Source organism: Phyllobates terribilis, unplaced genomic scaffold, assembly GCF_046119375.1.
Source record: "Phyllobates terribilis strain yellow unplaced genomic scaffold, ASM4611937v1 Scaffold_5__5_contigs__length_657084704, whole genome shotgun sequence".
Classification (NCBI taxonomy): Eukaryota; Metazoa; Chordata; class Amphibia; order Anura; family Dendrobatidae; genus Phyllobates; species Phyllobates terribilis.
In genome coordinates, this window is record NW_027362765.1 from 141124874 (window position 1) to 141152639 (window position 27766).

At 45.3% G+C, this 27766-nt stretch overlaps 2 protein-coding genes across 5 annotated transcripts in view; one reads left to right on the forward strand and one right to left on the reverse strand.

Moving 5' to 3' along the window:
- On the reverse strand, positions 1-19647 carry STRADA (STE20 related adaptor alpha). Of its 4 annotated transcripts, none has more exons than XM_073683091.1 (13): positions 19566-19647; positions 19137-19196; positions 16692-16749; positions 14853-14881; positions 7181-7286; positions 5763-5884; positions 5352-5460; positions 5075-5198; positions 4486-4657; positions 4290-4394; positions 3579-3811; positions 794-836; positions 1-703 (listed from the first exon to the last, which is right to left on the reverse strand). In XM_073683091.1, exons 2-13 carry the CDS (start codon positions 19146-19148, stop codon positions 551-553), a joined length of 1266 nt encoding a protein of 421 aa, XP_073539192.1. In that variant the 5' UTR covers positions 19149-19196; positions 19566-19647; the 3' UTR covers positions 1-550. The 4 variants fall into 4 exon arrangements, with proteins under 4 accessions (XP_073539192.1, XP_073539193.1, XP_073539194.1 ...); XM_073683092.1 differs by having other exon boundaries at positions 19494-19578; XM_073683093.1 differs by lacking the exon at positions 19566-19647 and adding an exon at positions 19364-19470.
- CCDC47 (coiled-coil domain containing 47) overlaps positions 19576-27766 on the forward strand; it is an 18366-nt gene continuing 10175 nt past the window's right edge. Inside the window, exons 1-2 of the mRNA XM_073683090.1 lie at positions 19576-19717; positions 27230-27518. Of these exons, the coding sequence (XP_073539191.1) occupies positions 27240-27518 (279 nt within the window). The 5' untranslated portion in view covers positions 19576-19717; positions 27230-27239. The remainder of the gene's footprint in view (positions 19718-27229; positions 27519-27766) is intronic.

The following is a 27766-nucleotide window of genomic DNA, read 5'->3' on the forward strand; positions in this document are numbered from 1 at the left end:
TTTCTGGGTGAGCTATAAAAGTTTATTAAAAACCACATGCATATCACCTTAAAAACCACACTGGTATCACTGCCCCTTATTTGAAGTGCTATAGTAAGACTAAATGGTTATATATCACAAGAAAAATTGTGGAGACCGACATTACAGGAGCTTACCAGCAAGGAGGAGGCCTCTCTGGCGGATTTACTAGCAGGTGACCATGACACCTGAGCCCACAATGTCCATAATGGCGGTTCTAGAAAAGAGTGGCTGGATCCTGACAGGTAAATGTACAGTGATGTGTTAGGTCCATACAGTGCTGACCAGGTTACTAAGCATTGATAGGACAGATTTCTATGATGGTGTGTGGGCCTCCATAAAAAAAAAAAAAACAAAAGTGAGAGGAGAATGTCGCCAACACCAGTGTCAGCGTCTACACTTTCTTTTTTTGGTGGTAGGTTTCCTCATGCACCTACAATAAGTGAGACCCCCCCAATAGGGCCCATGCTGTGTAAACATTAACAGGATTTATATCCTCCCCATTTCCCACCCAGTCCCTCCTCTTCTTGCTTTAAAAGTCCCAATCGTCCATATCCAAGTGCTCCAGATCAGACACCAATTCCGTTACGCACTGGGGCCCCGAATTTCTTGCTCCTTCAAAGTTGGTAATGGGCGACACAGGACGGAGCAGCTCAGGGAGGGCTTCTGAAGCTCTGCGCTTTATCTAGGAGAGATTGGAAACCTTACATTATATATTATATTGCCTTAGATGATCTCCTCTTGTATGAAGGAATAAGCAGAGAGAGACGATTACCTGTTTGAAAAAGGAATGATTGAGCAGTGTGCCAGCGTTCGGCCTACAACAGAGAAAGAAAAGCTCATGACATCACAAGTAAGAAGCCAAAATGTACCCCCATCTTCCTATCAATTTTTCCAATATCATTGCTGGCCCTTTAAATCCTTGCAAACGAAAGGCATACAAGTCCGGAGGGTAGTCCTACTAAATGACTGACAGCTTTCCTTGTGAGAGTCTGCATACTGAGCGGTCGGTCAAGTAGATCCACCCACTGGACTCTTGAGCCCTAAGTAAGGATTATGAAGCGGTAATACAACCACATACAGTACAGACCAAAAGTTTGGACACACCTCATTTAAAGATTTTTCTGTATTTTCATGACTATGAAAATTGTACATTCACACTGAAGGCATCAAAACTATGAATTAACACATGTGGAATTATATACTTTACAAAAAAGGGTGAAACTACTGAAAATATGTCTTATATTCTAGGTTCTTCAAAGTAGCCACCTTTTGCTTTGATGACTGCTTTGCACACTCTTGGCATTCTCTTGATGAGCTTCAAGAGGTAGTCACCAGAAATGGTCTTCACTTCACAGGTGTGCCCTGTCAGATTTAATAAGTGGGATTTCTTGCCTTATAAATGGGGTTGGCACCATCAGTTGTGTTGTGCAGAAGTCTGGTGGATGCACAGCTGATAGTCCTACTGAATAGACTGTTAGAATTTGTATTATGGCAAGAAATTAGCAGCTAAGTAAAGAAAAACAAGTGGCCATCATTACTTTAAGAAATGAAGGTCAGTCAGTGCAAAAAATTGGGAAAACTTTGAATGTGTCCCCAAGTGCAGTTGCAAAAACCATCAAGCGCTACAAAGAAACTGGCTTACATGAGGACCGCCCCAGGAAAGGAAGACCAAGAGTCACCTCTGCTTCTGAGGATAAGTTTATCCGAGGCACCAGCCTCAGAAATCACAGGTTAACAGCAGCTCAGATTAGAGACCAGGTCAATGCCACACAGAGTTCTAGCAGCAGACACATCTCTACAACAACTGTTAAGAGAAGACTTTGTGCAGCAGGCCTTCATGGTAAAATAGCTGCTAGGAAACCACTGCTAAGGACAGGCAACAAGCAGAAGAGACTTCTTTGGGCTAAAGAACACAAGGAATGGACATTAGACCAGTGGAAATCTGCTTTGGTCTGATGAGTCCAAATTTGAGATCTTTGGTTCCAACCACCGTGTCTTTGTGCGACGCAGAAAAGGTGAACAGATGGACTCTACATGCCTGGTTCCCACCGTGAAGCATGGAGGAGGAGGAGGTGTGATGGTGTGGGGGTGCTTTGCTGGTGACACTGTTGGGGATTTATTCAAAATTGAAGGCATACTGAACCAGCATGGCTACCACAGCATCTTGCAGCGGCATGCTATTCCATCCGGTTTGCGTTTAGTTGGACCATCATTTATTTTTCAACAGGACAATAACCCCAAACACACCTCCAGGCTGTGTAAGGGCTATTTGACCAAGAAGGAGAGTGATGGGGTGCTACGCCAGATGACCTGGCCTCCACAGTCACCAGACCTGAACCCAATCGAGATGGTTTGGGGTGAGCTGGACCGCAGAGTGAAGACAAAAGGGCCAACAAGTGCTAAGCATCTCTGGGAACTCCTTCAAGATTGTTGGAAGACCATTTCCGGTGACTACCTCTTGAAGCTCATCAAGAGAACGCCAAGAGTGTGCAAAGCAGTCATCAAAGCAAAAGATGGCTACTTTGAAGAACCTAGAATATAAGACATATTTTCAGTTGTTTCACACTTTTTTGTTAAGTATATAATTCCACATGTGTTAATTCATAGTTTTGATGCCTTCAGTGTGAATGTACAATTTTCATAGTCATGAAAATACAGAAAAGTCTTTAAATGAGAAGGTGTGTCCAAACTTTTGGTCTGTACTGTATATCCATTGGACAGGTGATTAACATTAGTTGGGGTCTGAGTCCTAATAACCCACTGATCGCTAGAACCAGAAACCCTAGCTCCTCAATGAGCTGTTTCCGTCACTCCCAAAGAGTATGAATGGAGCTGTAGTATGCATGCTTAAAGGGGTTGTCCACTACTAGGACAACCCCTTAATTTAAATGTTTGGCCCGATAAAATAAAAAAGCTTATACTCACCTACCAAGCCGGTGCCGCTCAACTGGTGTTAGCACTCACGGTCCCGGGGCCCATATGAGGTTGTTGTGACATGTGAGCCAGGCGCCCAATCAGCACCAGCATCACTGTCCCAGCCTTCTGTCGAAATTAACATGAAGAGGAAGTCAGGATCTCGGACTTCCTCTTCATGTTCAATTCGTATGAAGGCAGGGACAGTGATGCCGGCTCCGATTGGGCGCCGGCGTCCCGTGTCATAACAATTGCGCGGTAGTCCCAAGACTGCAAGTGCTGACACTGCTGGAACGGCGCCGGCACAGGAGGGGGACTATAAGCTTTTTTACTTTATCGGGGCCAAGCGTGGGGTATGAGAAGGAGTTGTCAAAGTAGTGGGCAACTTCTTTAGCCCTTTGATGACACAGCCATTTTACATTTTTGGCAACTTCATTTTTTTCAGCATTTAAAAGCCATAACTTTTTTTTTTTCTTTGCTATATAAAATAAGTCAAAGTTCTTTTCCCAGAGAAGCAGACGTCGATCTACTAAGCTCCTCAGGCTTTACAGTATAGGACCACACATGGAATCGTATTCTTAGTGAACCCTACGACTTATCTGCATGTAAATGTAGTTATATCTGTTCAGGCCGACCCTGCTCACCTAAGTTCAGGGTTCCTCTGTAGACACAGTTCCACCAAGTTGTGAAAATGAGGAGAGAAGCTGCGATTGTACGGGTGCATGCTCGGTTCCCCATTGGAAGGGCGACAGGAGGTCCCCTCACCAATGCCGGAGTCGGCTCCTGAGCGAGAGGTCATCATGGTGAGTTCGGAGGCAGGGATTGTAGCTGTGTCCAGCAGGCAAGGTACGGTGCCATTCAACTTCTCCAGGAGCATCTATAGAAAAGCGGAAGGACATGAGAAGGAGACATTACTGAAACATTAAAAGGGGGCTACCTCAATCCAAGGCAATTACATCAAGCTCTGATTAATAGAGTTCCATTTACACTGCATGAATATTGGAAACAAGCACTCAGATGAATGCTTGTTTCACAATGATCATGCAGCCTAAACAGGCTGCTGATTTCCTGATGAATGATCAAACCGCTTGTTCGTCGGGTGAAATGATCTTTTGAGCTGCACAACAGGTCATCGTTCTCGACAGCAAATCGTCCTGTATAAACAGGACTCGCACTGTCGAGAGCTATGGCAGCCTATACGCACTGTGCTATCCATTACAGATCAATTAGGGTGCATCTGATGCCGGGTAAGCAGGCTACTAACAGACTGCCGACTAGCAAGCATGCTACTGATCAGCGTTCATTTACCACTGCGCATAGTACAACGTAAACTCACCTTAAGCCCTACACCTTACCTGTGTTGCTGGCATGTCCTTGAATGGCACGTGACCATTAGCCAGTTCACATGCGGTGATCCCGACACTGTAGATATCAGACTTGGCATCATATCCCTGCAAGTTCTAAGAAAAAAAATTGCAGTAAAAATCCAGGAATATTAATGCACAACTAACAGAGAAATAGGTCAACTTATAAACGCCACCAGTCTCCTACCTGCTGCAAGACCTCTGGGCTAAGCCATGGGAGGACCCTGGAGCTGTGCTTGGGGAAGTCATGAACGACTTTAACACGCTGTCCGTGGTTTATCATACTAAGAATGCTGCGCAGACCAGAAAGATAAACTTTACCGTCCACCGAGATCAGGATGTGACTGGCCTTCACACTCCTAAGAGGAAGAGGATCAACACCGAATTGTGAGAATTTACCACAAGCCGAACAAGTGGAGGAGACTGGAAATCCACTGCGGTCATGGAGGATCCATTACAGGTTTCTGATGAGTAGCAGATACTGGCGAGCCAACATGTCCAGGGTAGCCAGAAGCAATTCTGACACTTGTATCTGAAAAATCTGGGTGACAACCAACATGGTCACCGTTCAAGCTCCTTGATCACCAGATCTGCGTAGTTAAGTAGCAATACTGATAGAAAGTTGCATTAGTGCATGACTAAAGCAATTTATTATTTGAGAAGCTTGGTGACCATATCTGCAGGAAATGTAGATGCAGCCATCTACCTTTTTGAGAAGATGTAAAGCATTAGAAGACAGGCAACTGAAGCGATAAGTGAAGGTTGGATGGAATCACCTGTGCACGTAGCCCATGTGATGGATGTAATCCAGGGCTTTCAGCACTCCCAGCAGGATGTAAGCGATTGCCAGCTCACCCATGCCATCTGTGAAGTGTGTGCAGATCAGATCTTTGGCTGATCCTGTAAGAAAAACCACAGCATAGTCAGGAGAGAGCAATATACCCTCAAAGTACATATAGGGCACATATCCCAAGTGGACAACCCTTTAACAGGTAAAATAAACTCTGGCATTGCTCTGCTATTCACGAGCCCTGTGTCCCCCATTCTACTCACCATAAGCCATGAATGGGGTGACTACCCACAGCTCATTATCAGCAATGAACGTGGCTCTGTAAGGGAGGATGTTGGGGTGATTGAACAGCTTGGACACATGAAGTTCAGTCTGAGAAGAAACAGGATTAATGGAATGAGAAGGTTTGGGATGATCCTCGGTTATACGGTTAGGATATTCGACCATAAACCTGAGGCTCACATCACATTCTCTATTCCTATTTTTCCAAGATTCCTAAAAATGTTCTGATGTCACATGCAACCCCATCCCCATCAGCTACTAGTTACACATGACACTCGGTCAATATTTATCTGCTGAAATACTCTGTGCAACTGCAGGACCTAATTCTTCAACTGTGAATAACCTGACATGATACTGCCTCTGTTACTTGCATGTAAGTGTGTTCACCTTACCTGCAGGAAAGCAACCATGTCATTTGTGCAGGACTCCATATTAATCCTTCTGATACAAACATACTCTCCGGATGGCTTATAACGCGCTAAGTTGACCGTCATCAAGTCCTCAAATCCTTTTCCTAGAAAGTTAAAAAATATATATATGTCAAATAAAGAAAATCAAGCAAGAGGATCTAGCACTTTTATAGAATTAAAGGGCTTTTCCACACCATTCACATCTCATTAATTACAAGGGATTTGTGGGGATTCCCAGATGCTTACTGTTCAAACATGCTCAGTATGAGATTGTAGGTCCCTCGTTTGTAGTGGAAAAGACATTTTACATGCATTTATTATGTCTACTGCTTTAAAAAAATAACTAGCAAAAAAAGAAATTTTGTTTCACTTGCCATGTTCTGAAAGCTAGAACTCTTATTTTTTTACTCACGCTGTAGGAGTTTTTTTTTTTTTTTTTTTGCAGGAGGAGCTGTAGTCTTAATAATTATCATCTTAGGGTTTATAGAACCTGAGATCACTTGACCAATATACAATACATGGTAATATTATAGTACTGCAGTCTATTGTACATATCCTCATCATGGTAGACATCTTAAAGCAAAAACAGACCGCGCTGTACTTCCCTTCCTGGGACCACCAGTGAGTCTCCGCCGCTGTTCCCGGTGTCGAGCAATGGCTGAACTAAAGTCACATTGACAGCACAACAGCCAATCAATTAGCTCAGTGGCTTTGGCGGTGCGCACCCGGGTAGACGGAACTACCTGTTAAGAACTGCTGACCAGTCATTGTAACGTCAGTGTCGCAACCAATGACACACACTGGGAAGACTCACTGGTGGACCCTGGGAAGGTGAGTACAATGCGGGATTTCTTCTTTATAGCAAACTTAATTTAGATGGGCAGATCCCATTCAATTACATTCCTCCTCCGGCAGCATATATGACAGTGACTTCTAGAAGTTTGCGCGAATGACAGATGTCACTAAGGGGTTACAAAACAATTGTTGCAATCTTCATAATACTTCCTGTTCCTCACATGTACAAAGGCAGCAATAGACTGACTCAGACCCCACTGTATCATTATATGTATTGAGCATGCTCTAATCTGGGCAAAGCTCATTGTACAGGAGGAGGGAGGAGGTGAGCTGTAACATCACCTATTGTCAATGGTGAATCCTATGTTACTTACTGAATGTACATGTGATACCTTTCATTGCAATAATGTCTGAGATGATAATGAGACTGCTGAAAAGTTTTCTGTACAGAACAGGAAGTGCGAGTCTAGTATAAGGCTTAGTGGTCAAAGTGAGAGTTGCAAGATTTCTGTCCCCCCTCTCTTATTATACATAGAGGAGGTTCTCCCACCTAGGCAGCCACAAGAGATATCAGTAACCTCCCCCGCCTTGAGCTCACCTCTTACCTATGACAGTGAGCAAATCATAGCAATTGTTGTCCGGTGTGTATACCCCCATGGTGTCCGGACCTCGACACGAGGCTATAGACTCAGCGCTGGCTGCGTCATCCGTCTGGAAGTGTGGGACAAAGGAAATAACATGAGGTTATTACACTGCAAGAATAGGTATCACCTTGGAGGAAAAATACCAAAAAACTACGAAAACACAAAATATCTGATCTGTAACAAAACGACAACATGACGTCTCATTAGGAGGTTGTATTAATGGAATGAGAATGATGGTCAGTGGATTAGACGATGCATTATTCAGTGATTGGGCCCTCAGCCTATGTTATACTTCTGAGCTGCATTCATAATTCTGCCAGACTCTAGAGTTGAAATCTCCCAGCATGCCCTGCTAGTTCCGCACCTTGCTGTGGTGGTTTACAATCTGTGAAATGTCATCTTTACATCAGGCACTATAATCTCATGTAAAAAAATAAAAAAGCTAACTGGTTAACTGCCCTCCTGAATCATGAGCTCATCATGCTTGCTGACTGCTTCCAGCAGAATTTTGAATGCAGCTCTTTAGTATAATACATATCTTTGTTTTTTTAAAATGCTCCTAGGATGTAGACACATCAGTATTTGGTCAGTATTTTACATCAGTATTTGTTAGCCAAAATCAGGAGTGGAACAATCAGAGGAAAAGTATAATAGAAGCACGTCACCACTTCTGTATTTATCACCCACTCCTGGTTTTAGCTTACACATACTGATGTAAACTACTGACCGTGTGGACGTGGCCTTAGAAGAAGTCCTATATGCCTTCCATGAATAAGATTCAGTCTCCTCTATTTGCCTATGATTACCTAGCAGTTCAGGACGAGGCAGCACGTGCATGTTCTTTTGGAGATTCAGAAGTCCTTTGTATACAGCCCATGCATCGGATATAACAGGCCATATGGATATAACAGGCTATATGGATATAACAGGCTATATGGATATAACAGGCCATCTGCACATCTACGCAACATGAAATATAGCGCCAGTATATAGCCATCAAATGGCACCAACTAGAATGGAAAAGCACAGGCCACTATGGAAACGTAGCCAGAACTCACATCATAGGTGACATTACCTGGGTCAGAACTGCTCGTGTAAGGAATAATGCAGATCCGGGTCACTGACTATACATGCAGTCACACTTTTTTTTTTTAACTCATCTTAATGATAGACACTTGTATCACCGAGGATGAACATTATATATAAATTTGCGTTGGATAGTATTAGATCGAAAAAAAACAGCAAAAGATAAAGAAAAAAGTCACAATAAGGTGTCACTGGCATATCTACAAAATATGAAGAATATATTTGTCTTGTAGATGTTGAAGTTAAAGAGAATCTACCACCGGGTATTTTCTAACTAATCTGAGAGCAGTGTGATGTAGGGGCAGAGACCTTGATTCCAGAGATGTGTCACTTACTGGGCTGCTCAGTGTAATTTTGATGAAATCATTGTTTTATCAGCAGGAGATTATCATTCGAGGATTAGTAAACCTGCTGCCAGGTAGCCCCCACCACTGATTGGCAGCTTTCTGTCTATGCACAGTGTACACATGAAGCTGTCAACCAGTGATGTGGACGGGATTATACAGAGCTCAGCATTCAGAGCACTGATAGATCTGTAGCAGATAAAACTGTGATTATATTAAAACTGCAGCAAGCAACCCAGTAAGTGACAAATCACTGGAACTAGGATTTCTGCCCGTACATTATGCTGCTCTCAGCTGGGGGAGCAAATACCTGGTGACAGATTCCCTTTGACAGAAATCTTAAAAAGGTTATATGTGAAGAACCTACTGGCAGAATAAGGCTGCATTTCATTTCCGTTGTTGGACAGTATTCTGAGGGAATGCCATACCCCATCAACATTTTTTTATATGTGCAAAGGAAGAGTATCTCTATTATTCATCGGGATCTGATAACAAGGTTGTCATTACAGAAGAATTGTTCCAGAAGTCCCAAACCTTGGAAAAATTTTCAGGCAGCATCGACTTTAGTATATAATGCCTGGGACTATAGAATTTACTTAGTGAACCCATGTCCTAATTGATGGTGGCCGTTCTCCCATCCAGTGTAAAGTTATCATTTTTCTATGCAAAAATAAAAAGTTTTCTCAAAAAACCGCAGGTAAGGTGTTGCTAAGTCTATTCATCAAATAAGCCAAAAATACAGGTGCATCTCACTAAATTAGAATATCATCAAAAAGTTAATTTATTTCAGTTCTTCAATACAAAAAGTGAAACTCATATTATATAGAGTCATTACAGAGTGATCTATTTCAAGTGTTTATTTCTGTTAATGTTGATGATTATGGCTTACAGCCAATGAAAACACAAAAGTCACTATCTCAGTAAATTAGAATACTTTATAACAACAGCTTGAAAAAGGTTTTTAAAATCCGAAATGTTGGCCTACTGAAATGTATGTTCAGTAAATGCACTCAAGACTTGGCCGGGGCTCCTTTTGCATCAATTACTGATGATATTCTAATTTAGTGAGATTCACCTGTATATCTTAGGGTCTAATGCCGTAGGCATTTGTATTAAAGACAGGTAGAAGACAATTCCTGTCCAGAAAGATTGTATAATGGGACATGCCCATTATTTAGTGCCAAAAGCCTGCCTCAGGTGACCAGCACCGCAGACTGTTGGAGCACGGTAATCTACCCATGCAGAACAGGATAAATATGATTGACATACAGTATTGGTCAAAGGTTTGTAGACACCTGTTAATACAATAGTTTTCCTTGTTCTTATTAGAATGTGCACATTGTAGATTTAGACTGAAGGCAGCAAAACAACAAAAGAAACACATAGAAACAAGGTGTAAAGAAACTCATGTGAAACAAACCAGAATATGTGACAACCATTGATTCCTCAAAGTACCCCCCCTTTTATTCTTATGGTAGCTTTTACCCCTCCACCTTGGCGTTCTCTCAAAACACATCTCCAGACTATGTAACCAAGGAGAAAAGGGATGGAGTACTGGGTCAGATGGCATGGCCTTCATAATCACCCAAGCCTATTGAGATGGTTTGGGATGAGTTGGACACAGAGTGAAGGCAAAGCCAACAAGTACTCAGCACCTCTGGAAGCTCCTTAAAGGGGTTGTCTACTACTTGGACAACCCCTTCTGGAACTAAATGTTTGCTCCCGATAAAATAAAAAAATCTATACTCACCTGCCATTCCGGCACCATTCCCACGGTGTCTGCACTCGCTCTCCCCGGGGCTCTTTTGCGGTTGTTGTTACACGTGACGCCGGCGCCCAATCAGCGCTGGCGTCACTGTCCCGTGTATGTACGGATTGAACATGAAGAGGAAGTCCAAGATCAGCTGCAGCCCGGACTTCCTCTCCATGTTAAAGCCCCTACGTAGGCGGGGACAGTGACGCCAGCGCTGATTGGGCGCCGGTGTCACAACAACTGCACGAGAGCACCGGGACCGTGAGTGCCGACACTCTGGGAACTGCGCTGTCATGGGAGGTGAGTGTAGGTTTTTTTATTTTAACAGGGGTAAACATTTAGTTCAAGAAGGGGTTGTTCTAGTAGTGGACAACCATTCCAAGTACTGACCTGATGAAGCTGCTTGGGATAATGGTAAGGGTGTCTAAAGCTGTCATCAGAGTAAAAAGGATGAAAGGGGGGCAGAGGGGGTGTCTTTAAGGAGCCTAAGGTTTAACTCTGGTTCTTCTGGTTTGTTTCACATAAGTGTGTCCAAACTTTTCACCACTACTGTGTCTTTTAAATAATAGGGCATTCAGAGCTGATGCCACGAAGATGGTAACATGAATCTGATAGTATCTAAAAAAAAAAATAAAATATATATATGTATATAGATTGAACAATGGATGTTGTGTTTAGACTGCAATTTTTGCTTGCTGGAAGTGGAAAAATGGAAAAATAAATATGTAACATATACTGCTGGACATGTGGACTTTCAAGTAATCATCTATTTGAAACTGATCCAGTAAGTAAAAAATGGATATTTCAAATGGGAGAACAATGGATGGCTGATTAACGGCTCTGTTTTCTGTAGACTTCAATGTTAAAAAACGGATCCAGCTGAAATTAGTTTTTTAAAAACGGACAAAAAAAATGCCAACTGATTGCTGCTGGATCCGTTCTAACTGATGATTACTGGCCATGTGAACATAGCCTTAAGCCCCCGTCTCACATAGCGATATCGCTGCTGAGTCACGGTTTTGGTGACTCACCAGCGACCTCACCAGCGATGTCGCTGTGTGTGACACTTTGCAACGATCAGGCCCCTGCTGTGAGGTCGCTGATCGGTGCAAAGTGTCCTGGACCATTTTTTGGTCGTTGGCCTCCCGCTGGCCAGCACACATCGCTGTGTGTGACCAGCGGGACCAACGATCAGGCTGGTATCCATGGTAAATATCGGGTTACTAGGGGCACGCGCGCACTTAGTAACCCGCTGTTTACCATGGATACCACTCTGCTACGGTGCGCGGAGGCTCCCTCGCACCGTAGCAGAGTGGTATCCATGGTAAACAGCGGGTTACTAGGGGCACACGCGCACTTAGTAACCCGATGTTTACCATAGTTACCAGCCTGCTCCTGCTTGCAGCAGGCTGGTGACGGGAGCAGGACATCGTGGAACGATTCTTTCCACGATATCGCTGCTCCCCTGATCGCTGGTGAGCCTGCCTGTTTGACAGCTCACCAGCGATGTATTAGCGATGCAGCAACGATCCCTGACAGGTCGTATCGTTGTCGGGATCGCTGCTGCATCGCTTAGTGTGACGGGGCCCTTAAACTATTTACACGACACTACACTGTGGAACCCCCAGTGGTCAGCTATAATGTATGGGATGGCGGGGGGTGGACCAACAACTGTTTCATTCCTCTGCAGCACCACCACAGGATACACTGTTCCACTAACATCAAGGGTCTCTCCATGGAGTCCTGTCCTCCAGATGGGCAGTCTTTGTATGTACTCTGGCTAGTAGATAAGGGTCCTATATTGAGGAAGCTCCTCTATTATCTCAACATTTCCTAATAGGGTATTTAAACCAGACTGTCCCATAACCTGACCTGCAGTATAGATAGTAACAATTATCTAACTGGTGGAAGGACTTTGTCCTCTGTACTTTATCACCAATATTATACTAGTGGGAGTTTACAAAAGTTTAGTATTTTACAGCACAAGTGTCATATAACTTATCAAGAACCTGTCAGTCAATTCATGCTGCCCAAACCGCAGAAAACCAGGTCGTGTACCTTTGGCTACGTGACCAGAGGTGGCCAAACATATACTATCTCTATAACCCATTTGAACTTAGTAGACCAGGGACTCCTTCACCCAAACAGGAAGGACATAGCAGCACTATATCATCACCGGAGTGACTGGAGATGCTGAGAGTGAACATGATAATGAAATGGCAGATGTCATAGCAATGTACAGTACCGGAAAATGTGTGTGAGTTGCACAGTCTCATCCCAGCACCTTAGTCTATAAGAAACCTTACCAGTGACCCACCAAAGGCTGCATTTTTACCTTTGGTGGCATATTCCGCAGGAGTCAGATATAATGTGCGTTACCTGTGATCCACGAATTAACTTCATCTTACAGTTTCCAACATGAGGGATAGGTTAGTAGACTAAAAAATGTCAATTGAAACACACCATGAAACAGAAAATCATCTAATCTTCATACTTAAAACGCATGTACTGTTGGCTAAAAAATTTTATTTCATTAAAACTGTTTCATTGTTTGACTTCTACAGCCTCTGTGTATCACAGTGCATAGCAGGCTGCAGAATGAAAAACTGAAACTGACAGCAAGCTTGGCTGATGGCAGAGACTGAAACTAGAAGTCAACTTAAAAGATGGTTTGGGAGAGATATGGATTACAGAATCTGCTATCAGATTCAATGTTAACTCATCATGCAATCTGCTATGTACAGTGATATATAAAGGCTGTAGAAGCTAAACAGCCCAAAATTTCTAATGAAACCCTAATGCAAAAATGTTTTATTTTTTTTACATTTTTAGCCAAAAATAAACACATTAAAATAAAATAATTATATATACTTATATTATTTCTTTTGAAATATATTAATTTACATAAGAATTAGGATATTTAATAATGGTATATAAAAGGTCAGAGGTATAATAAACTAATGGTAACTGAAAGTGAAGAACTCATATAGCTAAAAGGCTTGTCCTCTTTTCCTTAGGATGACCCAAAAACAGGTTGATCATAGGGTGTCCCGTTGCTGGGACCACCCCATCATCAGCTGGAATCTGCTGGTGACCCCAGCACAAACGCTTTGATTAATTAAGACGGGCATTTCGCATGCCAGTCTTAATGTGGATCATGCAGGAATAATATGTGCCAAAGTCATTAAGTGGCGCACACCACTTCATTATATCAGTGGTGTGCAACTCTGGGCGCCTCACAAGAAATGTCACTCTAGTCAGGGGCTAAAGAAACATTTCTGGGATAATAAAAAATGATTTTAAGAATTTGACGGGCGGCATAGCCAATCCCTCCCCAGCTCTGCCCACTTTGGGCGCCTCACAAGAAATGTCACTCTAGTCAGGGGCTAAAGAAACATTTCTGGGATAATAAAAAATGATTTTAAGAATTTGACGGGCGGCATAGCCAATCCCTCCCCAGCTCTGCCCACTTTGGGCGCCTCACAAGAAATGTCACTCTAGTCAGGGGCTAAAGAAACATTTCTGGGATAATAAAAAATGATTTTAAGAATTTGACGGGCGGCATAGCCAATCCCTCCCCAGCTCTGCCCACTTTGGGCGCCTCACAAGAAATGTCACTCTAGTCAGGGGCTAAAGAAACATTTCTGGGATAATAAAAAATGATTTTAAGAATTTGACGGGCGGCATAGCCAATCCCTCCCCAGCTCTGCCCACTTTGGGCGCCTCACAAGAAATGTCACTCTAGTCAGGGGCTAAAGAAACATTTCTGGGATAATAAAAAATGATTTTAAGAATTTGACGGGCGGCATAGCCAATCCCTCCCCAGCTCTGCCCACTTTGGGCGCCTCACAAGAAATGTCACTCTAGTCAGGGGCTAAAGAAACATTTCTGGGATAATAAAAAATGATTTGAAGAATTTGACAGGCGGCATAGCCAATCCTTCCCCAGCTCTGCCCACTTTGGCGGAACTGCCCGAAACTAGTGTAAAAACACCCAAAAAAAATTTTTTGTACAACTTAGGGTTGGGCAAAAGTTTTTGTAACTTTACGCCAGTGTTTTACGCCAGTTTTCCTTGCAGCAAATTCCCACAATGGAAAAGGCGCTTTTCACAGGGCACATGAAAAAGCAATGGAATGACAGAGGCTTTCTACCCTGGTTAATTGAGGGAGGTCCTGAACAAGGGAATCCCATCTGTGACCTTAAAATTCCCTCATCCATCGGGATATCTGAAAATGGGTTTTCTAAACAAAAACAGACAACCACTGTAATAAAGACCAGTTATAACAATAAAACCCAAGAGCTATGATGATGCCATGACCGGTCATACAATAATTGTAAGTATAGGCCTGGAGCATGACCAGGGTGCTGGGGATGAAACTGCGCCTCACATTGCAATGCCTCCATGCAGCACATACAGACACATGGTGCAGAGACAGGACGTCTCACTTACTTTCCTTCGAGAGTCCCCTAAATGCGAGTCTGGAGGGAGAGGAGGATGCACTCAGCTTATAACAGAATACGAATAGGACACAACTGCAGCTTTAAGGCTACATGCACACAACGAGCTTTTTATGTTGCAGATTTTCTGCACCCATTAAGTAAAATAAATTACTTGAATTTTTTTAAAAATACGCAGCATAAAAAAACTCACCAAAAACTCATAGTGGGAATGTAGCCTTAATGAAATGTCCACTTCCGAATAGCATTTTATGGTCAAAATGTACATAACAGCCAAGGAAGATTATATTCTACTGATCTTCAGCTATAGGCCCTTTTCTTCTTCCATAGACCCTGGCTGGCTGCAACTTGCAGTGTATATAGATATATGAGTCCATAGGTAGTCATGTCACCCTACAGCTCATACATGGAGTATAAACAATATTTGAGCTCCCACTGGCTGCAGAATTTGGGATATAGTTTTAAGCAAGATAGTTAAAATATAACGTTTATTAGATATGTATTAAAATTTATCTTTCAAGTAAAAAAACCCAATAAGGGCCAAATAGTGAACCCTGGGTCTTCTGAAATTACCATCAATAATTTATGATGGTGTATACATGCGAACCACACCTTAACATGTCAAAAGCCAAATGTGTAGGGTTTAGAAAAGATCAACCTCCATTCATCAAGAGCACTGAGTTAAACACTACCTTTACTAGTATCAATTGGCATTTTTAGTAATAACAGTATATAGGGACACCATATATGCGCTCAAAACAACAGGGTCTTTTGAAAGGAGGATAAGGGCTGATTGAAATGGTGGAGACCCTCAGCCCCCTTTTTCAGTCTCCCCTGATGAATCTACTTTAGGAGGAAACGCGTTGGGAGCAGGATACCTCCAGTATGTTTTGGTCATGAATTTTAGGATGACATTTCACCAGGATGAATCAAGCCATGATGCACTTTAGGATTGGGTGAGATTGTTTCATTTTGTTTGATATAACAATAACCCGAAGGAATCTTTCAGTGGGGCTTTGTTGATTTTCCCTGACATAATCCACGGTACCTTTTTGAATAGAGGTCATGTGGGATTCTATTATATAGTCCATGGTACCTTCTGTGTTTTAAGGGCATATGGGAGACTTTTTTGTACACCTAGTTGTTTTGAGCGCATATATGGTGTCCCTATATACTGTTATTACTAAAAATGCCAATTGATACTAGTAAAGGTAGTGTTTAACTCAATGCTCTTGATGAATGGAGGTTGATCTTTTCTAAACCCTACACATTTGGCTTTTGATATGTTAAGGTGTGGTTCGCATGTATACACCATCATAAATTATTGATGGTAATTTCAGAAGACCCAGGGTTCACTATTTGGCCCTTATTGGGTTTTTTTACTTGAAAGATACATTTTAATACATATCTAATAAATGTTATATTTTAACTATCTTGCTTAAAAATTTGATTAATCTGGTGGTTACCCCAATAGCTTGTTATAGAATTTTGGATATAGTTTTGCATCTAAATATAGACTATTATTAACCAAAGAACTGAACAAGAAAACTAAAGTATAGTGTCTGCAGGAATTTTCAAGATGCTAGATGGGTGTAATAATACAAGTGGAGTTCTCACAAGAGCAGATCGCTTCATGCCTTACAATATACAATACCAATAAATAGAGTAAAGCAACACTCCAGGCAAAAAAATAAATTGTGTTACACCTAGTGACCCTGGTCATCAATAGGATTGGTCATCCACTAGGCAGGACACGGTGTGCTAGCTTTGCTTGGGGTATAGTGGATGCAAATTAAGAAAAGAGAACAGTTTTCGTATAAAGATGACTTACCTCCAAAAAACTCCAACTCCCTCAAACCATCAACCAGGATCTTGTCTGAAACCCAACGCTGCAGAGAGAAAGAAAAAAAAATGTCTGACGTCAAAAGCAGAAGCCAGGTACGAATTTCCAGCATCATACAAAAGGATTGGTGCGGGATCAACTCCCTGGAACCCGACATTTAGCAGACTGAAGAAGATGAGTTTACTGTTTATCCACTGAGACACAATGACCCTGATTAATTAAGATTGGCCAATGGGGTGAAGTGTGAGGTGTTGATTCTTTAGGACTCTTAATGAATAATGTGAGGCAAAATTTTTGACCAGTCTCGTGTATTGCAAACACTTTTTCGACTTTTCAAAACTTTTTACTCTAGAATTCTGGCGAAAAAGCTAGGATGAAGCGGTGCCAATATGTAATGGGCTCAAGCTTTTCCAGGCAGCAAAAATGTTCTCATTTAAAGGGACAACGAGATGTGTTCCATTTAAAGGAAAACTGTCATCAAGATTTTATACCCTACAACTTTAAAGATCTGGCAGGGGACCAGACTAGTCCTAGCCCGCCGACTCTTCCCAGTGATGCAGGTGACTGACAGGTCTCTCGCTCGTGTGTACATAGAGTAAGACCTGTCGGTCACCTGCAGCAGTGCTGGGAAGAGCTGGCGGGCTGGGACTAGTCTGGTTTGTGGCTATGGTCCCCAGCCGGATCATTACAGTTTATTTTCTCTGAAACGCCAGAGCGGTTTAGGCAACTTAAATTATATGACAGTTTCCCTTTAAATAGAACTGATCACAAAGTGCAGTCTGATCTGTTTCAGCGGAAAACAAAATGAACAAGCTTATTTTTTTTAATAGGAATCGATTCAGTATGATTTATACTTTAGCCATATAAATATCTGCTTGTTCTGCTCGTTAGAAGTCCAGTAAGCGGTCCCACGCAGGTATCGACAACCATCTCTGTATGTACACACACTCGTACAAGAAAGGCTGTCACTTGCTGAGTAGATATGTCCACTAAACTCATTAAAGGGTACCTGTCAGTAAGAATGTACCTAGAAAACTTGAGGTACTGTCCCCCCAATTCAGTCATTATCCGGGGCTCCATTGTGCCAAAATTCATGGTTTAACCCTATGCAAATCAGGCTCCCATATGCACTTGAAGTCGTCAGCTCTTATTCATCCCACTCCAGCTTCTTGATTGACAGTGGAGAGCAGCGGTGACATTGTGTAGTAGAGTTTCTGTCCCCACTGTTAATTACAAAGTGGGGGAGACGCTGGCAGAGAGAAGCCAAGGACTGCAAGTGCACTCATAAGCCCAATAGGGAACTTGGGAGCCTCATTTCCACAGTATTAAAAGGTGAATTTCGGAATAATGAAGCTCCAGATAACGACTGAATAGATATTGCTGGAAATGTGTTTCCTTGGCTTATCCTGCAGTACCTCACATTTCCTAGATACATTCTTACTGACAGGTTTGCTTTAATTAGGATAGGTCATCAATATCATATTGGTGGTGGTCCAACACCTTCACCGATCAGCTGTTTGCAATTCTGTATTGTCCAGAAGTACAGAGCCGTACATTGTGTGGTGGCAGATCTAGGGTACTACAGCCTAATTCACATTCACTTCAATAGAAGTTGAGATGCAGTACCTGTGAATGACCACTTCACAATGTGCGGCGCTGTGGTGCCCCAGCATTTGGACATTGCAGGAGCTGGAAACAGCTGATCAGTAGGGGGTCCGGTGTGGGACCCACATATATCTGATACTGATAAACTGTCCGTAAGTTACCAATACACACAGCAAGTCCTTGACAACCCCTTTAATTGTGGCTGTATAGGGGAAGCTTATTAAATAAGGAAGAGAGTCAGCACAGGACACTGAATGTAAGACTCACACGGAATTAAAAGGTGGACATCATTCAAGAGTTGACAAATTACTTTATTGGACATCTTTGTCTTTCAGTCTGAAAAACGTACTAAGCACTGCTTAAAGGGAATCTGTTACCAGGTTTTGTTTGCCACAAAATCTGATAGCAGCATAATATAGAGACCCTGATTCCAGCGATGTATCACTTAGTGGGCAGCTGTGTTATCAGTAGGAGATTATCGCTGCTCCATATTCATGAGCTCTGTGTAACGTGGGGTTACACAGAGCTCATGAATATGGAGCAGCAATAATCTCCCCCACCAATGATTGGCAGCTTTCTGCCTATGCACAGTATACACAGAAAGCTGCCAATCAGTGGTGTGGGTGGGGTTATAAAGAGCTCAGCATTTAGAGAACTGCAGCAAAAAAACTGTAATTTTTTAAAAAAACTACAGCAAGCGGCCCAGTACGAGATACATCGCTGTAATCAAGGTCTCTTTCCCTACATCATGCTGCTATCAGATATGGTAGCAGGAATCTAGTGACAGATTCCCTTTAGCGAATACATGACGTGTACGGCCGTACTTACGAGAAAAGACATGGGGTCCTCTTTATGTTGAAGGATTGCTCAGATGCCATAAACTAGAACCTGCAAACAGAGGAGACATCACATCATATATCACAACCAAAATATCACAAGAGTCGAGACAAAAAGCATCAGAAACTGCCAGGCATAGATAGTGATCCCCTCCATCCAGTGGGGAACTACAAATGCCAGCATGCCTGTACATAACAGCCCAATTATAGCTTACAAACCGTGCAGATATGCCAATCTGTATACATGGTCCATTAGCCCTTTGTAGACATTGGCATGCTGTGACTTGCAGTTCCCCAGCAGCCCTGCAGGAGGGGAGGACACCTGTACATTAGCAGTATATACACACACAGGCGGCAGTGACTGGAGCAGCCTCACTGGCAGCGACAACACACAACACACAGACTGACACACAATACACACCCCCTCTTCCTCTGCCTGGCTGCACCGCGGCTGCTTCCGCTCTGTCCGGGAAGTGACGTCGGTGTGGGCAAACTGTGTTCTCCAGGATTACCTTAGTCTACGTCACTTCCGCCGCGGCCTGGACCTAGCAGGAGAGGCGAGAACTAGGCAAGGTACGGGTACCGGGAGGGGCCGGGGACTGGTGTAGGGTTGGACGTGGGGGTTATGTGGACACGTCGCCTCTGTTGTATCAGGACCAGTTATCGTGTTCTATTACTGCCATAACTCCAAGCCGTGTCAGGGCATGCTGGGAGTTGTAGTCCCACTGCAGCTGGATGGCCACCGCTTGTATTGTATCCATAGCTTTCTACAAGTACAGAGCTATCCTATGATCTCTGCCATAAGCACAATGATGAGCGCTGCTGGCACAGTTTGACATGTGATGATTCGTGCAGGGGACCTGCTGATTTGGGGCTCCTGTTACTGTCAGAGGTGCTGAAATTGTGTGTTGTGCCCCATAGAAGTGAGTAAGTGCCCCGGCACATACAAGCTTTATGAGAAAGATCTTGTATGCACTGCTCTAGTTCGGCCACCACTGAAAGACTGCAGAGGTGGCTGGTAACCTAAGCCACAAGCAGTAAACATACATTTTAAAATCCCTCCGTTTTTGAGAATAGAGAAGATTTTTGTATTGCAAAGATGCTTCTTTTTAAAAGAACTTTATCATTCTCACCATTAAAATAGCCAATAGCCCTTTAAAGGGAATTTGTCACCATGTTTTTGCTACTGAAATCAGCGTAATGTAGGGGCAGAGACCCTGATTCCAACAATGTCACTTACTGGGCTGCTTGCTGTAGTTTGGATGGAATTACTTTTTTCAGCAGGAGATTATCACTAGAGGACTAGTAAACCTGCTGCCAGGTAATCCTGTATATTAATGAGCTCTGTATAACTCCACCCCCACCACTGATTGGCAGCTTTCTGTGGACACTGTGCATAGGCAGAAAGCTGCCAATCAGGGGCGGGGTTATATAGAGCTTAGCATTTAGAGAACTGCTACATCTGCAGCAGAGAAAACTGATTTTTTTTAAAACTGCAGCAAGCATCCCTGTAAGTGACACATTGTTGGAATCAGGGTCTCTGCCCCTACATCATGCTGCTGCTCTCATAGCATAAACCTGCTTACAGATTCCATTTAAATAGGGCTTTAAAGAGTTCTCCACACCTATAGTCAATCCTAATGGGCCCAAGGTGGCAAAAAAACAAAACTGTACTTGCCGGACCTGCATTGTTCCTCCATGCTGTGTCACCAAGCATCAGCATCCGGTGGGGGTATCACTTGCCCGCTACAGACAATCAATGGCCTCCACATGTTGCCGAAGTGGAAGAAGCCAGACCTGACCTAATATGTAGGCTGCAGCGGACACATGACTCCCTCTGCCCCTCACGCCTGCAGGATGTCAATGCCAGGAAACATGGGGGACCCAGTACAGAGGAGCTGCCGCTGGTATGGGAGAAGAGTACACTTTTTTATTTTTTCTGACCCTGCTTTGGGCCATTACAATGATCCTGTATAGAAGTGGAAGACCCCATTACACATCTCTGATATTGGTGAGTGCTGGACACATAATCTGTATCTACATTTGAGAATTGGAATGATCACCGGGGATCTGGCTTATCTAAGCACTATTGATGAGCTGTCATTACTGGGAAGGCCACATCTGGTTGTGCTTTAAATGGCCGGCCGGATCCACCCATCCTAAATCAAACAGAAGGACCAACCCCGCCGCCCCCTTCGTGTGACAGCTACATGTCCTCAACCTGCATGCGGACAGCAGTTCCCTCTATCAGAGCCGCGCAGATACACATCTGGATACAAGACTGGCATTGCTGGACATTTGCCACGTATATGTAGTCTCTGGAGGATCGGCAGTGCCATGTACCTCCTCCAGCACCACCTGTCCGCTGTCAGTCATTGTGCAGGACAGCTGCCCTCGTGTCGTGTCATGATATTTAAAGCCCCGAGTTCTACAGCTGTATTTGGATGTGATGAATGGTGAGTTTTGCAGGCCTGCCGCCTCCGTCCACCTGCTCTGCACTGTGCCAACCTGCTAATAAGCCCGCCCTGCACTCACCCTGATCTAACCCCTAGGTGCAGCCATACAGTGCCAGCCTGGCACGCCCTGGAAAAATATGCAGGTTACCACCCACCTCTCACTTTCTGAGCAACCTTTTACTCAGCACATTATCACCATGTATCAGACATGGGGTATGCAACCTTAAGGGGGAGGGAGGGTCCATCAGAAGAGGCAAGGACATCTAGATAGTAGATCCTCTGTAATCGTTTGGCAGCTCTTTGGTATATACAGGTGACTATATAGGTTTAGGGCTTTTAGGCCTCATTCAGATGGGCTTTTTTATTTGCATCTGAGAAAAAATGGACCATTTTCATCAGTGTGCCGGATCAGATATTCATCCATCTTCTGGGCAGTGTGTCTTTTTAAAGATCATATGTGCCATCTGTTTTCCTTGTATACAAAGAAATATATTTCACAGATGGATTACTCTCTTAAATGTTAATCTGAGTCTGGCCTGTGCCTCCGGGTCTCATGATGTGCCTGGTAGTGCCTCCGTGCCTGTTAGCACCTCATGGCCCTCAACCTCTGGCTTCGTGCCTTGTGCCGTGCCTACGGGCTCGCACTTCCACTGTGTCTCTAGCCTCGACTCCGGTCAGAGATTCCTCGTGTCTGTGGACCTAGATCCAGCTTCCTTTGCTTCATTCTTGGCTTAGTCAAATGAGCAAATATGCTCGGATTGGCCTCGTATTTCTTCTGTTTCAGAACAGAAGTCTCAATTCAGATACTGTACATGCTCTGACTAGTCAGACGTATTCAGACTAGGCCCCTAATTGCTAAAGTTGGGATGCGGTTTCATAGTTATAGTTGAAGGGAGACATATGTCTATAGAGTTTATCCTATATAACAGTGGTCCCCAACCTTTTTTGCACCAGGGACCGGCTTGAAGCAAGATCATTTTTCCATGGCCCAGCAAGGAGGGGGTGGGGTGGGCGGGGCTTTGGTCATATGGGGGCGGGGTAATGGAGGGATTTGGAGTTTAGTGCATACTTATCATATAGTGCAGGGTTCCCCAACTCCAGTCCTCAAGGCCCACCAACAGGTCATGTTTTCAGGATTTCCTTAGTATTACACAGGTGATAATTGCATCACCTGCACAGGCAATAATTCCATCACCTGTGCAATACTAAGGAAATCCTGAAAACATGACCTGTTGGTGGGCCTTGAGGACTGGAGTTGGGGAACCCTGATATAGTGTAGACCAGGTCCCCGCCAGGAGCTATGCCAGGAGCCCCACATAATGTGCTGTGCCAGGAGCCGCATCACTGAGGCCCCATCACACCCTGCAGCAGGACAGGGCAGCTGTCCTGACAGCTGCTGTTCAGCTGCATTTACTTCATCCCAGGGGCGGACACAGACTGTAGTGGGCCCCTGTGCAAGAAATTTTTGGGGGCCCCCCCCGCCCTTCATAAGGCAACAAAGTTATGTAAACATAACCCCCCCATGTGCATCTCTCACCCCCCCATGTGCAGCTCACCCCCGTGCATCTCTCATCCCCCTCCGTGCATCTCTCATCCACCCCCCGTGCATCTCTCATCCCCTCCGTGCATCTCTCATCCCCTCCGTGCATCTCTCATCCCACCCCCGTGCATCTCTCATCCCCCCCGTGCATCTCTCATCCACCCCCCCGTGCATCTCTCATCCACCCCCCCGTGCATCTCTCATCCACCCCCCCGTGCATCTCTCATCCACCCCCCCGTGCATCTCTCATCCACCCCCCCGTGCATCTCTCATCCACCCCCCGTGCATCTCTCATCCACCCCCCGTGCATCTCTCATCCACCCCCCGTGCATCTCTCATCCACCCCCCGTGCATCTCTCATCCACCCCCCCGTGCATCTCTCATCCACCCCCCCGTGCATCTCTCATCCACCCCCCCGTGCATCTCTCATCCACCCCCCCGTGCATCTCTCATCCACCCCCCCGTGCATCTCTCATCCACCCCCCCGTGCATCTCTCATCCACCCCCCCGTGCATCTCTCATCCACCCCCCCGTGCATCTCTCATCCACCCCCCCGTGCATCTCTCATCCACCCCCCCGTGCATCTCTCATCCACCCCCCCGTGCATCTCTCATCCACCCCCCCGTGCATCTCTCATCCACCCCCCCGTGCATCTCTCATCCACCCCCCCGTGCATCTCTCATCCACCCCCCCGTGCATCTCTCATCCACCCCCCCGTGCATCTCTCATCCACCCCCCCGTGCATCTCTCATCCACCCCCCCGTGCATCTCTCATCCACCCCCCCGTGCATCTCTCATCCACCCCCCCGTGCATCTCTCATCCACCCCCCCGTGCATCTCTCATCCACCCCCCCGTGCATCTCTCATCCACCCCCCCGTGCATCTCTCATCCACCCCCCCGTGCATCTCTCATCCACCCCCCGTGCATCTCTCATCTCTCCCCTCCCTCCCATGTGCATCTCTCATCTCTCCCCTCCCTCCCATGTGCATCTCTCATCTCTCCCCTCCCTCCCATGTGCATCTCTCATCTCTCCCCTCCCCCCATGTGCATCTCTCATCTCTCCCCTCCCTCCCATGTGCATCTCTCATCTCTCCCCTCCCCCCATGTGCATCTCTCATCTCTCCCCTCCCTCCCATGTGCATCTCTCATCTCTCCCCTCCCTCCCATGTGCATCTCTCATCTCTCCCCTCCCTCCCATGTGCATCTCTCATCTCTCCCCTCCCTCCCATGTGCATCTCTCATCTCTCCCCTCCCTTCCATGTGCATCTCTCATCTCTCCCCTCCCCCCATGTGCATCTCTCATCTCTCCCCTCCCTCCCATGTGCATCTCTCATCTCTCCCCTCCCCCCCATGTGCATCTCTCATCTCTCCCCTCCCCCCCATGTGCATCTCTCATCTCTCCCCTCCCTCCCATGTGCATCTCTCATCTCTCCCCTCCCCCCCATGTGCATCTCTCATCTCTCCCCTCCCCCATGTGCATCTCTCATCTCTCCCCTCCCCCCCATGTGGATCTCTCATCTCTCCCCTCCCCCATGTGCATCTCTCATCTCTCCCCTCCCCCCATGTGCATCTCCCATTCCCCCCACTCCTAGTTAATTGTATTTAAAAAAAAATAAAACTTGTTATACTTACCCCCATGCGATCCCTGCAGAATCCTGGCGCTCGTCCAAATCGCTGACACCAGGTTCTCCTGACTTCCGGCCATGTGACGGCGCCGTCACATGACCGGAAGTCAGGGGAATCATGAAGGTGCTGCCGCAGCAGCGCAGCGCTAAGATGTCCCGGACCCGGCGCTTAGCATGCGGCCGGGGGCCCCATGAGGAGAGAGACGCACAAGAGGGGGGCTCCGAGGGGGCTCCTACCGGCCGGGCCCCATACTGGAGTCAGGGCAGTCATTCCCTGATGGCGGCCCTGCTGGAGGCTGGAGGGGCCCCCTCTCCCCGCGGACCGGCTGAAAAACCCCAACGGCCCGGTCCTGGTCCGCGGACCGGCGGTTGGGGTCCTCTGCTATATAACACGGCATACTACTGATCTGACAGTAAAATATATTTTTTCCTTTTTTAATCAAGTAAATTTTTATTGGTTTTTAAACATTTACAGTAAGAAGAACAAAAGAGCTAGTACATCAAGAACAATTGCATATATAATTATCTATCCCATGAGGTCGATGCTGATTTCCTCATGTTGGGGAAAGATCCTTCCTGACACCACATTTGGCAATCAGACTAGTTCCCTTGATCAACAGATTCTAGTACCATAATCTGTAATGTTATATTTATCAAGGAGGGCATCCAGGCCCTCCTTGTACTTGTCCTGAATCAACAGTACAGCATCATGTGGCAGAGAGGCCCATACTCTCACTACTCTTACAGTGGAGATCCCACAGTCTCGGGGCTCTTGGGGCGGAGGTCCCACAGTCTTGGGGCGGAGGTCCCACTGCACTCACAGTAGATAATCACCCTCTGTTTTTGCAAGAAACCTTGCTTCCTGTAGATATAGAGGAGGGTCCCTGTATCTGTTGCAGTCTGGATGTACAAATATCATTGAAAAGCTTTTGTGCTGTCCCCTCATTTATTTGCTCATGGTAGGGGGATCGCCTTTTAGGCCTTTATTTTCTCCAGGCTTAGTGAGCTCAAGTTTGATAGCTTTTCCTGGTTACAAAAAAAAAGTAGTATATTCAAGTCATCAGTGCAGACAGAGTCAGATTCAGATGGAGTCTCTCTCTTGTGGGAAAGGGTTCTTCCTACCATCCACTGAGTGTTACCAAGGTCCTGTGTTAGGAGCCAGCCACAGATATAGTCCCTCAGGATAGCACCCTTATCCCCCCACCGTGTTCACGTAGTAAACTGCCTCCACTAAGTGTATACTCCCGAAAATGATTCACGGCAGAGCGCACACTCAGTCTGTCCGCGTCATTATACTCTATGGCCCCATCGGCACATATGTCAGAGTTCCCTATTGCGGGGGGGTTCAGACTTAAGCCATGACGGGTGCCTGAATGCAGTCTGAAAGCACCCATTATACTGCACCATCCTGTGCCCTCCTCTCATATATGGGTTGGGGAGATTATAACCTCTGATCATTGGAAATGCAGTCACATTAGGCCACATTCACACTCCCCTGTTTTGCAGTCACATTAGGCCACATTCACACTCTCCTGTTTTGCAGTCTGAGTTCAGTGTGCGATGCCCGGCCAGGGGTCTCCTGACCTGAGCTGATTGCCTCATATATGCCTATGAAGCTGTTCAGTTTAGGTCGAGACCATCAGCCGTAGTCCGACCATGAAGCCCGGCCTAATCTCTAAACCTGCTGTTCTTCATGAATTCCTTTAATCTGACCATGGCCCTATAAATGAGCTTTGGCAATATTTCTAAGGAAGGCGCCCATGTGCCCAGATCCTTCTTACTACCGCAGGAACGCCAGGCGAGACAACATAGTTTGGAGATGATCCTAGATGTTCCTCCTCTGCAGCAGGTTAATGTTTGATAGGATTTCCCGCTTACTCCTTCCTTCGCCACTAATAATACAAGAACGCTCTGGTAATCCGACCTCCTCCCACCACCATGGACAATAACCTGGCCAGATCCCCTTGTACAGACAGCGAGGGGGGACGGCTGATTGCGGGAAGGGTGTTATGTATGACATGGCAAGACACAAAGAGATTGTCTCCTAAGCAGATTACAGTGCAGAGGGTTTAGCACATATGCCAATCCATGCATTAATATTTTGAATGTTCCTCTTGTTTCTTAAAGGACCCTCTTCCCATTTTAAGTTGAAACCGATGTGGTAATCAGCAGTAAAACGGACCGCAAAATAATCAATGGGGCCTCCGTGCATAACTGATGCCGACCATATAATATGTCATCTGCAGGAGAAATGTATACATGGCGCTGATTGAATTGGCTGGGCTGCGTCCACTACAGTGGGGACCTCTCTTTTTCTAGTGTCTCTCCATGTTTATATTCACTGATGGCAAGCAGAGATCTAACAAATGTTTCAGAATTAATTCAGAAACTGGCTGGTACTAAGAACGGGTGGTATCTTTTCCTGGGCATATTCACTAATCTGTTCCTGTTCTTCCCATTCAGACTGTCTTGAATGAGAATGTTGTCCTCCCTTCGCCTGCTGGTTGCTCTCCTGTTCCTCGTGGTCGCCAGCTCCAGTGCCAAGTTCCAGGAGTTTGACGATGGCGACGATGTGGCAGAATATGACGACAATGACTTTGCTGAGTTTGAAGATACAGCAGATGAGGTGACCACGCCGCACCCTCCACACCAGCAACACCCACAAGATGAGGAGGAGGAGGAGGATGACGACGAAGAGGCCACGGTGGAGCTGGAGGGACAGGAGGAGTTTGAGCTGGACGCTGATGGACAGGTAAGGACGTCTTGTTATAAATGGCATCCACTTGACCGCCATCTTTCTGCAAACGTTTCAGAACAGCACCATGTGAACTAGAGTGATCCTGATGAATAGTGCTGGAAGTCTCTACCCTGCAGTTGTGAAATTGTGGGGAAGATTATGAAAGATGGAAGGGGGACCTAAGCCTTGTTGACTTCTGTCCACTACTGGACATATAAAAAAGGATCTGTTCACACGTCCATCCATTCAGATGTTTCCCCTTG